The 14,336-nt window shown below is 32.4% G+C and overlaps 1 protein-coding gene across 2 annotated transcripts; it reads left to right on the top strand.

The window, feature by feature from the left end:
- Positions 1-1,964: 1,964 nt before the first annotated feature.
- LOC145052681 (sulfite exporter TauE/SafE family protein 3-like) lies at positions 1,965-8,965 on the top strand. Of its 2 annotated transcripts, XM_079000540.1 has the most exons (12): positions 1,965-2,341; positions 2,675-2,834; positions 6,051-6,251; positions 6,380-6,444; positions 6,724-6,751; positions 6,857-6,945; positions 7,073-7,159; positions 7,270-7,320; positions 7,414-7,635; positions 7,740-7,833; positions 8,238-8,378; positions 8,724-8,965. In XM_079000540.1, the coding sequence occupies exons 1-12, from the start codon at positions 2,120-2,122 to the stop codon at positions 8,807-8,809; spliced, it is 1,446 nt and encodes a 481-aa protein (XP_078856666.1). In that variant the 5' UTR covers positions 1,965-2,119; the 3' UTR covers positions 8,810-8,965. The 2 variants fall into 2 exon arrangements, with proteins under 2 accessions (XP_078856666.1, XP_078856667.1); XM_079000541.1 differs by lacking the exon at positions 7,073-7,159.
- The last annotated feature ends 5,371 nt before the right edge of the window (positions 8,966-14,336 follow it).

The following is a 14,336-nucleotide window of genomic DNA, read 5'->3' as shown; positions in this document are numbered from 1 at the left end:
GGGGTTTTTTTTTAATTTTTTTTTTGGAGAAAATGAACAAGTTGATGCTGAAATGGTTGAGAATAATGTGACTGGACATGTTGCTATTAAAAGGGCTCAACATGATGTGGATGGAAAACTTGTTGCTTGTTATGGAATAACGGAATCATAAAGACGCAATATTTAACATGGTTCGATTAATAAGGTTACCTATGTTGGGAGTATTCTTATTCACAAGCTCAAATAGAGTTACAAGTACAATATGACATTCAAGACTTCAAGACAAATATAAAGACCTATCTAGCAACCTCTATTTATAGAATGAGGATCAAACATAAAACCCAAATGGGAAAGGCTCGTTAATTTATCTGTCCAATTGGATGTCAAACAATCACCATTTAGCCATACAACTTCTTCTAGAATCTTTAACCTTTGACTTCAGAGAGCACATTTATCACCAAAGAGAGTACCTTTAGACCTAAGCAACAATTTTTGGAGGTCCTAACAAATCTAGGAGTGCATTCACCACTCTTAAAGCGCATCATCTAGTCCCCAACTCTTTCATGAAGTGCATCCTCTCCATATGGCGTATTTTCCTTGAGCACATTTACCAGCAGTGCATTCTTGAACCTCCTTGAGCACCCTAGCTCGTTCTCATACCTAGAAGGAGTGTATCTTCCATGAAAAATCCATGTAAGAACATTTTGCATGTTCCTAACACTTTTAGCAAGGTTTCAACACATGTGGCATTCCCAAATGTTGTGATAGATAGCCCTGTCAAAATTGCTAAATGCTCAAGTCACATTTAACAATCTCCACCTTAACTTGGGTATACTCCAAGCTACAAAAAACCAAGAACTTCCTCTCTCTCCTTTCAATTTCCCCCGTATGGACTTAACTCCTATGAACATCAACCAAGTGCAAACAAAGCTTGAACTTCTCCATGGATAACGACATTGTTAACATGTCTGCTTCATTTCTCCATGGTATCTATCTTCATTATGGAGAATTTGTCTTCTTCTAGAATGTCACAAATGAAATTCAACCTGACATCAATATGCTCCGTCGTCTCGTGATATATAGGATTCTTTGTAAGAGTCAAAGCACTTTGCCTGTCACAGTATAATACATGTTTCTTCACCTTTAAACCAAGACTTTAAATGAGACCTTGTAACCATATCCCTTCCTTTATTCCTTCAGTCGTTGACATGTACTCTGGTTCATTTGTAGACAAGATAACAATAATCTTAGGTCAAAGTAACAAAGTACAAACTCCCAATTACAATCCCTTATATTTTAAAAAAGTAAACTTTCACCCCTAAATCTATATGTGTATGTATGTGTTTTATACATGCCATGTGTCGACACGAATTTATGCCGTGTCTAAACAGTTAAATTCGTGTTTGATATGTGTAAGATACGAAACACGAATTTAAAATACGTTTTGTCACGAATAAACATGAAATATGAATTTTTAAAACATATACACGAAAAACTCGTGTCGTGTTAATCGTGTTGTGAATCAAATTGTGAGGTCTACTTGAAGCTTGAATTTTTTAGTATTAAACTAGTTTAGTAATGTTGTGATTGATTATTTGAAAGTGGAAGAGTGTTGGAAATTTCAAATGAATATGGTTGAACATTTGAACCACATTCATTTGAATGATCTTTTTATTATAAAATGTATAAAGTCAATAATATAGATATATAGATAAAAGTTTTGAAATACAAAAAATATGACTTAGTTTTATATAAATCAAAGTATTACGAATAAGAACGTGGTTGATATTTAATTTCTAGTTGTTTTACTAGTGGACACCCTAAAATATTGGTGCTGATCAATACCTTAACAGCTATTATATTAGACGACTAAATTGAAAGGGACATGCTACTACTCTCGTGAAACCGTGATGATCACGCAGTTATCTTCTATGTCATCTTGAAATATTCTACCCTCTCCTACATATTAATATTGCAGTTGAATATGCCCATGTCTCTTGTAATCGTCTATAGAGCATTTTATGGCCCCTCTATAAGTTACGGCCAACTCTATTATATTGCAAATTGCTTGGAGACACATAGAAGAACGTAAGTGCGAGACAATATCAAGTTTCCTCGGATTGCTCCATTACTGAATCATATGGCAGAAATTGGATTGAAAAGATGGAAGATCATAACGGTGACTGTGATTAGCCTGGTGACAGCTTCGATGCTTGCTTCAGCCGACAGAACTCTACTGAAAGAAGATTTGGCAGCATCAGCAGCAGTGAATGTCGATGGCGATTTGCAAAGTGGTTCTTTTGTGAAATTCGCAAGTTCTTTGTTTCAAACAAGTGGATCTGGTTATGAGCATGTTTGGCCTGTAAGTTCCTTCACTTGTCTAAGACTATATCACGAAGGATACCTAATTATTGATTATAGCTTATATTGTGATTTAATCAACTACAAAACTTTGATGACGAAAACTGCATCCATTTGGACCCATCACTGTTTCGAACCAGTGCATGCAACTATATGCAGTTAACATGCGCAGGATAGACACATGAATGATCAATATGCTGCTTATATATTGTAAAAAAGAGATATATATATATATATATATATATATATATATATATATATATATATATATATATATATATATATATATATATATATATATTCACGAACAATCTTTAATTTGTTTCGTGTACAGGAAATGGAATTAGGGTGGAAAATTGTGCTTGGTAGTTTCATCGGTTTTTGTGGAGCAATATTTGGGAGTGCAGCAGGAGTCGGAGGTGGTGGTATATTCGTTCCTATGCTTACCCTGATTATTGGGTTTGATCCTAAATCTGCAACGGGCATTTCAAAATGTAAGAAACAATACATGCACACGCACCCATAAACACATGCACATGCTTACATACATAGATAGATACAAATACTATATATATATATATATATATATATATATATATATATATATATATATATATATATATATATATATATATATATATATATATATACTCGCACAAATATAATTATTAAACCTTTATATTTGCGATTTTATAGTTTCAAGGTGATTAATAACTGTATCGAGGTTATTTATTTATTTATTTATTTTTAACTCATTCATCTTGTTCTCTGCAACAAGTAAAGAATACTTTTCATTTAAAATTCCTACAGATAAAAATATAAAATGAAATATAACTTCTTTATACAAAAGCATAAAACAATGTTCATTTATGCAACTTATAGTTAAAATAGCAAAAATCTAGATTTCCATACCAAATAATCGATAACCAATTAATCGTATGACAGGTTTCTTCGCATCGTGTAAGCCGTCACCTTGTGTGTTTGTGGATTACCAATATGAGTTGCGTTTGCTTTAACACACAAGCTCCAATCCCTTCTTGTTTTCCATTACAGTATTTGGACAGTAGTTTATGGTTAAGTTAACAACTAGTCTATAATCTAATTTATTTTTTTAAGTTTTTTAGGTTGTTATGTATGACAATTAAAAAAAATAACTTATAAGCTAATTTTTTAAAAATCTATTTAGAATAACATTTCAATTTAATTTATTAAGCTTTTTAAAAAATCCCAATATACTCATTATTAATCACAAAAAAACTCAATCTTTTGCATGTTTTTTTAATGTAATTTTATATATTTTCAGCTAGCTTATCAATAATTTTAACAAACTTTATTATTTTTATCAACTAAGTGTTAACTTTTTAGCTAATCCATCAAACATAACCGAAGTACCAGATTCGACCTTAGCTTGTACGTTTGATAAATTCACCACGCTTTGTGGAGGATTTAATTCATTAAGTATTTTATAATACAAATATGTACAAAAATAAGGAAAAAAGCAATTACAATAAATACATTATAGTTTATGGGCTAAATAGTTTTCTTACGAGATTTATCCTTAATACCCCCTCAATGAGAATGATAGAGGAACAAAAACATAGTTTGGAGTAGAAGTGCTAACAAAGTGGTTTGGGAGGACTATTGGTGAACATGTTTGGCATTGAAGCTTGTGAGGAACGAGTATATAGTTTTCCGAAACAAACGAGTTCACGATAAATTATAGTCAATGTCAATGTGATTAGCTCACTTATGTGATGTAGGATTTTGGCCGATGAATTAACACTTTCATTATCACATAGAACTATAGGGCAATTTGGGGGTTGGACATGAAGCTTGTGGAGTATATAAGTGACCTAGACAATCTCAACAATAATATTGGACATAACATGATACTTTGATTCACAGTTGGAACGAGAGATAGTGAGTTGTTTCTTAGCACTCAAGGAAATAAGATTTCCCCAAGAAACATCAAATAACTATAAGTGGAACAAAGTGTCTTAAGAAACCAACATTCGAATAACTTAGTATATTCGAAGTTAGTGAATGATGAAATGAGAGATCAACTAAAATCATACCCTTTACATAATATCGAAGAATTCATTTTTATAGAAGGTGATCTACTGTTGGTGCATGCAAAAAAACGACTGGCTTGATTTATAATATAATATAAGTTATGGTGAGTGATGTTGAGGTATTGCAACATACCAACTAAAGAATAATAGGTGGTGGGATCTATAAGGGGTTTGTCAGTGGTCCATATAGGAGTGGAGATATGTTTATAATTTAGAAGGCTAGCCGAAACAAGAACATCATGAACATATTTTACTTAACTTAGAAAATCCCACCATTATATATGTGACTTTGAGGCCGAGAAAGTTAATGATCAGACTAAGATCCTTGATGGAAAATTCTTTGTTTAGACGAGAGATTAATCTGGCAATAGTATCTAGACGATCTACTCTAAGAATTATATCATCAACATAAACCCAAAGATATAAATTGCAAGAACCTTGTTGAAACACAAACAAGGATGAATCGAGTCGAGGAAGTTGTCGAGTCATTAAAACGAGACACGAGGTGTCTTCTTGGGGCCTTAGAATGTTGTCTTGAGATAGAGAACATGATGGGGGAAATTACAGATGAATAAAAATCGGTGGTTTCTCGATAAAAAATATTTTAGTATCATGCCCATTTAAGAAGACATTCTTGACATCTAAGTGATGAACTAGCCATTTATTTAACACAACAAGATGCATGCTTTGACAATCGGGCTAAAGCTGATAGAAAAGTTAAGATTTGGTATTTGGTAAAAGTTTTGAGCAAAAAGGCATGATTTAAGTTATCAATACAACCATCTGAGTGGTATATAGTCTAAAATACTCATTTAGAGCCAACTATGTTGGAGACAGTTGGTCGGGGAATAAGAATCCACATGTTATTTATATGGAAAGTTTAGAATTCTTAATCCCTACCAGAAAAGCATTTGGGATTTTGGCAGTACATTTAACGCTTTGGCTTTTTATTTGCAAATAGAGCAACATGAAGAGCATTATTCTGTAACTGAGATAAAATAGCCATACACCATAGTTTAATATACCTAAACGTGCGTGGTTCGTCATGTGATGTATTGATGTGTACTTATCAGTAGAGGGAATTGAAGTGTGTTAGATTTGTGATTGTGACAACATAACCACTTATGTTATTTAATGGTGAACTAATCCTACGTTCGATCAGCACAAATAGAGAATGCACTAGCATAAATAATATTAAGCTAGGTGACAGATGCAATGAATTGTTGGAGGGAGCAGATGGGTTGGTGGTGGATTGGGCCTAGAAAGGCGCCTAAGATGAAACATAAAGAAAAGGAGAAAAGGCTAAGGTGGCTAGGTCAGTAGTTGGTGTTTTTTTAAGTGAACAGAAACACTAATCCATGTATGATTTGATAAAGACATCCACACTTGTAGAGGATATTTCATTGAGTAGTTACAATACAAATATGTAGAAAAAAATAAGGAAAAGATAATTTCAATAAATATAGAATAAATAGTTTTCTTAGAAGATATATACTTAATATGAACCCTATCTATTTGCATTTTATTTATGTTTCCTACCACCCTTCTTCCCTCCCTGTAAACTCATTTCTATACATGAAAAAGTACTACTAAAGAAACAAGAAGAGTTAATTATATCTTTTTGTTTCTTTACTCTAGGTATGATCATGGGTGCATCCACCATGACTGTTTTCTACAATCTTAAGCTAAGGCATCCAACACTCGATATGCCCATCATTGACTATGACTTGGCACTTCTTATCCAACCAATGTTAATGCTAGGGATTAGTATTGGAGTTTCCCTCAACGTTATTTTTGCCGATTGGATGGTCACAGTCTTACTAATTATTATTTTTACAGGTATTTGTTTTGCATCATTTTAGTTCTCCATATATGGTTATTGATCAAATGAGATATCATGTGTGTGTATATATATATATATATATATATATATATATATATATATATATATATACTTAAATCTACAGTCACGTCGACTAAGGCCTTTTGCAAAGGTGTTGCTACATGGAAAAAGGAAACCATTACGAAAAAGGTAATATTTATTGTTTTATAGTAGTTTTATACTTCACAGGAAGAAAAACATGTGCCTTGATGTAAATTGATATTTAAGTGATAAGAAACAACATGTTTTTTTGCTAGGAAATCTAATTTGGTGTTAACAAGTCATCATCAAAATGAGAAATTACTTGTTTCAACTACAAACAAACATAAAATGAGACACTAATGTCATGTGATGATTCTTGAACTCATGATAATTTCCCTTACATATGTTTAGTGTGCTTATTTTAAAAATGGTCTTTTACCATTTCAGGAGGCTGCAAAGTGCTTGAAGTCCAATGGTGTGTCGTTAAAGCTATTTCACGTTGTCTAAATTAAAAAATTAGTTATTTATTAAAATTTCTTTCATGATTTCTTAACAAAAGTATGAACAATTACAATGTCAGGCTATAGTGTAGAGGTGGATTACAAGCTTTTACCTAGTGGTCCTAACAATGGTAGTGAAACCAAAGCTGAAGAATCATTAAAACAAGAGGTGAGAGTTTTAAGCCCGATAAATGTCTTAAGTTTCGATCTATTTGAATAACATTGTCACGGTTTTAAATCTATCAAGTGGTTATTGGGTATTGGGCTAGTTTATAACATTATATTGAGCTTCCTAGGTTGATCTTATAAAGAATGTGTGTTGGAAGGAATTTGGTCTTCTTGTTTTTGTTTGGATCGCATTCCTTGGACTGCAAATTTTTAAGGTTCTTTATCATATATGATTATTATATTACATTTTCCTCAAGAAGGTTTTCAATAAATTTTGGTCTTATGTGATCTATTCACTTAAAATTGGTGTGTTTTTGTGAAACAGACTTATACAACCACTTGTTCAATATGGTATTGGGTGTTGAACTTGTTACAGGTATCTTCAAGATTCTGAAAACTTTTTTCACATAATTAGTGTAATGTCAGGAAATCCATATCCACATAATTATGTTATTCCTTTCCCACCTAGGTTCCTGTTTCTTTTGGGGTATCAGGGTACGAGGCTGTTAGCTTATATAAGGGCTCTAGAAAGATATCATCTAAGGGAGATTCAAACAGCAAACTTCGCGTTGGTCAATTGATCATATATTGTTTTTGTGGAATTTTAGCCGGTATGGTTGGGGGCCTACTTGGTTTAGGTGGAGGATTGATTATGGGTCCGCTCTTTTTGGAGCTCGGAATACCTCCCCAGGTGTCGTTTGTTCTTATTTAATATGATTTTTTAGTAACCATAACCATCAAACAAAACAGTTTCCAAAAAATTACCACTCAAAGTGCTTGATCATCATTGTATAGGTTTCAAGTGCCACTGCAACATTCGCAATGATGTTCTCATCATCCATGTCTTCTGTGGAATATTATCTTCTCAAGCGCTTTCCCGTTCCTTATGGTAAGTGCATTCTCAATATCATCAAATCATGTAAGCTTACAACCATTTAGAATCATTTGATGAATATTGAATGAGTGTGAAGAAATATTTCATATTTTTCTATAATCTTCAGGGAGTAGAACTGAAAAAGCTACTACCATTGGTTAACATGGATTTAGTTAATAATAAGAATATATTTGGGCCGATCATGTGCATTCGATTTTTTAACAACAAGGCGATAATTCAATACGATACTAGCAAGTTGATAGAAAAAAAAATGGTTACAAACATGAAGACATCGGGTTATCAACCCAACCCTTCTACTCAAGACACAATTCGTTATTACCTCGATCTATAAATAAGATACTAACTTTCTATTTTTTGTTATTTACTAGTTTGCTAATTTTTGCATACGTACTTCACAGCTTTTTACTTCGTTGTTGTGGTGACAATTGCTGCTTCTGCCGGGCAACATTTTGTGAGAAGGTTGATTATTTTCCTGGGACGAACATCTCTAATCATATTCATCCTCGCATCCATCATATTTATTAGTGCAATCTCGTTAGGTAAGTTTGTTGGTTCCCTTTTTAATTTAAGAGACATGATAACTAGCAATGTAACAAATATTTACATGTTAATTGAACCATAATCACATCTTTTAAATTTTAATGACATACAAAAACGTCCTCCAAGAGATAATGTTAAATCTATGTTTTTTCTTCATAAACAATGGAAAAATGAATTTAGAAGATTATACACTATTTTCGAAATATTTAATGTGGCCCGACTTATTTTAGTCATTTTTTAAAAATTTCCTTATATTTTTTAATAGAATTAATATATAAGTACAAAACATCATATATCATTTTTAACACATCTCTTCTCCTCTAACCTATGTATTTGTATAACAGGTGGAGTTGGAATTTCAAACATGATAAATGATATTCATCGACATGAATACATGGGATTTGAGAACATGTGCAAGATTGAGGTTTGAGATGATTTTTATATAAAAAATTACATGAATACATAGAATTTGAGAGCAAGTGCAAGTTGATGTTTGAGATTTATTTTGTTATGCAAAATTTATATTGAATTATAATGGCAACCTAATTAATATGCTCTAGAATTTAAGAGCATGTGTTTGACATCACACCTAATTTTAATTTCTCTTTATCTTCATTTTTGTATGATTATGTATTATAATTGAATATTCTTACAACAATGAGAATTTGTTTCCCTTCTTTTGCGTCTTATTTAAAAAATTATTAAAATTTTCTCCACTCGCCTGATGTAGAAATATAGTTTAGCAAAAGTTTTTGTTGTTAAATGGAAAACATAATAAGTATAAATAGGCTAACTAAATTTAATTACATGGAGGAAGATACTGTCCTCAAAGAGTTAGATGTCCACAAAAACCAATCAATATAACAGTTACACATGTTTTAGATTCATAAGTGAGAAAGAACCTTGACCATATCAATATTAGCGTCACTTCAAGAACAATTAGTTTAGAACATAAATGTGTGTTTTGTATTGTATATAGCCCACAAAGTAGTAAGAAATATTACATTTTATAGGTTTTGATATATATATATATATATATATATATATATATATATATATATATATATATAATAGAGAGTTTTTCATAAAAACAGGCAATAGAAGCTTTAAATATTTCTTATAAATTTCGAGTATATAACAAAGCCAAACCATCAAGGAAAATTTTAAAGAGCTTAGAATGATATTAGAACAACCATAGGTTGTTTTAGAATGAAAACCTTTGAAGCCTTTGGAACCTCTTGGATTTGGGGTGTTGAAGTAGATGACAAGAACAAGAAGCTTGATATTCTCTATATGTAATCCACCAACAATCTAAGGTGCCAAAATGCTAGTTTTCTTCTTGTATGACTCTGTTCTTTAAGCCTTAAGTTCTTAAACAATTAAACACTAAAGGAAGATACAAAGTGAAGCACCAAAAGCCAAGTAACAATTTCAAAAGAGAGAGAGCTCCAATCTCTTTACTACCTATGGTTTTGTTCAAGAAAAAAGGGAAGAAAAGAGGCTAAAAGACTAGCTAGTTTTTCAAGCAAATAGTCTCATTTTATATCCCATGCAAGGTAAAACCTTTTGATTATAATACTCTAAAGTATTATAAAACATAAATGTAAGGTAGACAAAGCATGGTAGCAAGTCATGGAGGTTGACAAGCAACTTGCATGTCTCCTACAAACTTTTGGCCATCCAGGTCAAAAAAAGAAGATAAAATTTCATGACTAGTTATTTTAGCCAAAGGTAAATTAACTATCTAACCATGGTTAACCAAAGTTTCCAAAACTTTGTACATGAATTTTTATATCATATTATATGATATAAAGACTAGTTTGTTGTTTCTTTTGTTATTTTTTTTCATAAAATAATAACTTTCCTCTAATTAAATACAAAAGTTTGATTTATTTATCAATAACAAGTTACTTAATAAATATTCAATAAGTACCAACTTGATTAAGGTGTGACCCTATACGATCATATGTCATTAGCAATATCACTCAATAATGATTCTAGGGGATATTGATCCAACAACATTGTCTAGAAGGAACAAAAAGTAGTGAAATTGGACATGGTAAGGAACAAGCTATGGTCTAGAGGAAGATTTAGATTAAGATCAAACAAACTACACCAACAACTTGCAAGAAATAGGTCAAGAGAGAAAAATGTGATAATCTGACTCGATGTATTTGTTATAAAATGTGAATGCTAGAAAACCACCCATAACACTAACGATTAATATGAAAAAGCATGGAACGTAAGAAACTAACACAAAGAATAATGTAACACCACAATATAAAATGGCAACCCACAATCGGAAAAAATAACTACGCAATGACACTTATTAAAATGTTATACGGATAAATTTTCAAGGAAAGATGAGAGAAAGAAGATGTAGGGATGAATAACATTTGACATCGAAATGGATTTATATAATAGACTTACAAAGAGTCCTTAACAAATTCTAAAACCCATAACAAATAGAATACCTTCATAATAGATGGTTAACTTAAGATCCAAGAAAGGGTTTCAATGCATTTTCAACAAACTCCCCCTTGATATGAAACCAATGTTTAATAAAAATAACCTTCAAACTTCAAAAAAATAAATTGAAAGCAAGTGATAAGGTCTCGGGATCCCAACACTCCCAACATTGAAAGCCTTTGAAAGTCACAAATAGAAAGGACAATAACCCGAAACTCCAAAAGAGTTACATCCAAAATGAGTTCTCGTTTATTGTGGATAATTCCTACAACTTTTTCGCCTCTCTATTTAGAGTTATATCAACAATGTAAGCTTTGAAGAAGTAGTGGCCATTCATAGTGGTTTTTAGCTTTCGGGTTTCTAGTTTATATCATGGTGTTTGTATGATTTTTATATTGTGTTTCTCATTTATTTTAGAAATATATCCAACATATAATGTGCATATAGTAGAATGGAAGTTGATTTTCACAAGCACCGAGATTAAATTTAGTCGGTAAATAGTTATTTACGATCTTCCAAAGAAGAATGTTTAATTTAATCATAGCAAAAAAAGTTCTATCACATCTTGGCATTACTCTTGATGGGTTATGAGCAAAACAACAATCCTTTGGATCTAGGTTTCTATATTGTACATGCAAATTATCCAAAGCTTATAAACCTTATTCTAGCATACAACAAAACTTTGATAAACATAAATAAACAAGTAAAGATGTTACCTTTGATTGTTGCTTGAAGATCTTGAGCTTTTGAGAATCTTAGCACCCCAAATGTTGTGCCTCTAATGAATCACAAACACCAAAGTGATTGGAGAAGGAAAGAGAGAGAGAGAGAGAGAGAGAGAGAGAGAGAGAGAGGGAGATGGGAGGCTTAAATCGGATTCTAGAACTTTTAGGGTTTCAGTGTAGCCGATTTCTGAAGCCCTAAGGGTCCTTATATAGTGCAGCTGTTAGGGTTTCAGTTAAAACCCTAATTGGATAGCTTAGGCCTTAAGCAGTCCAATGGAAGCTTCTGGAATAAGGCCTTGGACGATTTCAAGGTGGGCTTCTACCATAATTTCGTCCACCCCCTTTATCCATATGATTCACAGCCCAAAATCCAATTATCTTATAATTGCAATTCTAGTACCCTAAGATTAATTAATATCTTTTGATAACAAAATTAATTCTTAATTAATTCTTGACCAATATTAATTAAACAAATATGACTTCTCTTTTAATATATTATTCATATAATATATTCATAAACCACAATAACCTCTTTCTCTATTAATCATCTAGTCAAGTCACTTTGGTGAAGGCAACCCAAAAGGACCACGCTACAACCGGATCAAGTACATACCAAATATAGTTATGGACTTAGACACTAATCCAATAGTCTCCTACTTGGATAAGTCTAATAACTATAGAAGGAAGTATGACTTCAAAATCCAATTAGCAATTGTAGCTCTCAAAATTCCCTGTCGAACTCTGAATGGTACTTTAGATAAGGGATCGTATAGTCCTCCGTTCTCAAGGTATCGTGCGGACAATTATGTGGAACATGGTCATACTTATTGTACAGCAGTTTGTTTCTCGATCTTTGATCTGTTTGACATAGAACTTAATTGAACACATCAACTCGGTCCTGATCGGGCCCGCCACATAAGTCAAACCAAATCATCGAGGGGCCCAAGATATCACTTTTACCCTCTTAAGATAAAAGGAACAAATAAACTTCAACTTATATGCATTTACTATTCACTTATCAAATCATACACAACAATGCATTTTATAACATCAAGTTACTGATGCGTTTACACATTATCAATGCATAACCAACTCGCAAACAATAAACCATATATCTGGGTTTAAAGACTATATGATATTATCATCTCACAATCACTCGTAATTAATTCCATGAAGTGATTCAACTGAGCGTGAGTTTATTCCAATACTCAAATCTTATTTCATAAGTACTCATGAACGTTGCAACAAACTTTTGCTATGTCTAATACATTTTAAACAATGTACAAGCCAATTCATGACAGTATTCTTTCATACCTACTGTCACACCCCAAAACCATGAATGGCGGAAACATTCTGGGGCGTAGGACGTCATGTACAGTATCACAAACAATGAATAATAGTAAACAAGCAACAACATCATCCATTGCATTAATAGTATAATTTCATACATGTGTGTTCTGTCAAAGTTATACACCAAAAATATACATATGAAAATAAAAGATGAGTCTTGAACGAACTCCGTCTTCTCAAAAGCCTGGCACCTGTACCTGTCTAGCGGTGACCTGAGAATACAAGTTATTTTGAAAGCGAGTATCAGCTTAATGCTGGTGTGTAAGGTCAAACCTTGAAATATGATGATGTTTGAAATTAGTCTATCAGCGTCAGCATCAACATCAGCATCTCATTTGATCAGTATATATCTTTATTCAGCACATTGTAACAGTTTTTGTATTTATCTTGTTTCCATAGTTAACGTAAATTAGTTAGCTGGCATATCCCTGATTTATAGAGATTGTCTAGAATAGTAGTATATAATCTTTTGTATCAGTTTGTAATATGTCACGCGTCTTTCATAAACCCTAATAGCCGCTTTGTGCATACGATAATCTCTTTGTGAGATTATCATACTTAGTGAAAAGTTTTTCTTTGTGAATCTTTATTGTTCTTATTTTCTGTCATTGTTTGATAAGTTGTTTGATCTTTGGGCCGTTCAATTGATATCAGAGCAGTGTTCTCTTATCAAACAATGGCTTCATCATCATCTTCTATAAACTCTTCAAATCATTCTTCTACTAAAATTCCTCCATTTGATGAAAACAATTTTGCTATGTGGAAAATCAAAGCTTTGTATGCTTTAGAATCTGTAGATGAAGACATGTTGGACATTGTCAATAATGGTCCATATGTTCCGATGTATCAGCCTCTGAAAAACAATGCTCCTGATGGTGTCATGAAGAAAACACCTAAAGAAAACTGGACATCTGATGACAAAAGAAAGAATGGGCTTGATGTTCGTGCTCGGGCAGCAATCAACTATGCTTTGCCATACAATATCTTTGGGCTGGTTCAAAACTGCATATCAGCAAAAGAAATGATGGACACACTGACTGTGTCTTTTGAAGGTACTGAGGAAGTCAAGGCTACCCAGATAAATGATCTAAACAGAAGGTATGAACATTTTTTTGCTAACAAAGGTGAAACCCTGACTCAAACCTTTAACAGATTTAATACTCTTGTTAATGATTTGCGAAGACTAGATCAGTTAAAGCATCGAACTGTTCTAGTGCAGAAGTTTTTGGATTCTTTGGGTGCAGGTTGGGAAAATCATGTTGATGTGCTGAAAAATAGTGAGAAAATCAGCACAATGGATTTACAAAGTCTTTATGGAAATCTTCAATACTATGAGGAATCAAAGCTCCAAAGAAAGGAGCTGATGAAAGATGCTCAGCGTGAGTCATCAGTGGCACTGTTTTCAACCAAAAG

This window comes from Lactuca serriola, chromosome 5 (genome assembly GCF_051521515.1).
Source record: "Lactuca serriola cultivar US96UC23 chromosome 5, Lser_US96UC23_V15, whole genome shotgun sequence".
In the NCBI taxonomy this organism is placed as follows: domain Eukaryota; kingdom Viridiplantae; phylum Streptophyta; class Magnoliopsida; order Asterales; family Asteraceae; genus Lactuca; species Lactuca serriola.
The sequence above is the reverse complement of the archived record's forward strand: the minus strand, read 5'-3'. Positions and strand labels throughout refer to the sequence as shown.

Excerpts from the sequence above, each read along its gene's own strand:
- LOC145052681 (XM_079000540.1), top strand. The coding sequence starts at position 2,120 with ATGGCAGAAATTGGATTGAAAAGATGGAAGATCATAACGGTGACTGTG. Across the intron at positions 7,321-7,413 it reads GGGTGTTGAACTTGTTACAG|GTTCCTGTTTCTTTTGGGGT; the intron begins GTATCTTCAAGA and ends TTTCCCACCTAG. Across the intron at positions 8,379-8,723 it reads TATTAGTGCAATCTCGTTAG|GTGGAGTTGGAATTTCAAAC; the intron begins GTAAGTTTGTTG and ends TTTGTATAACAG.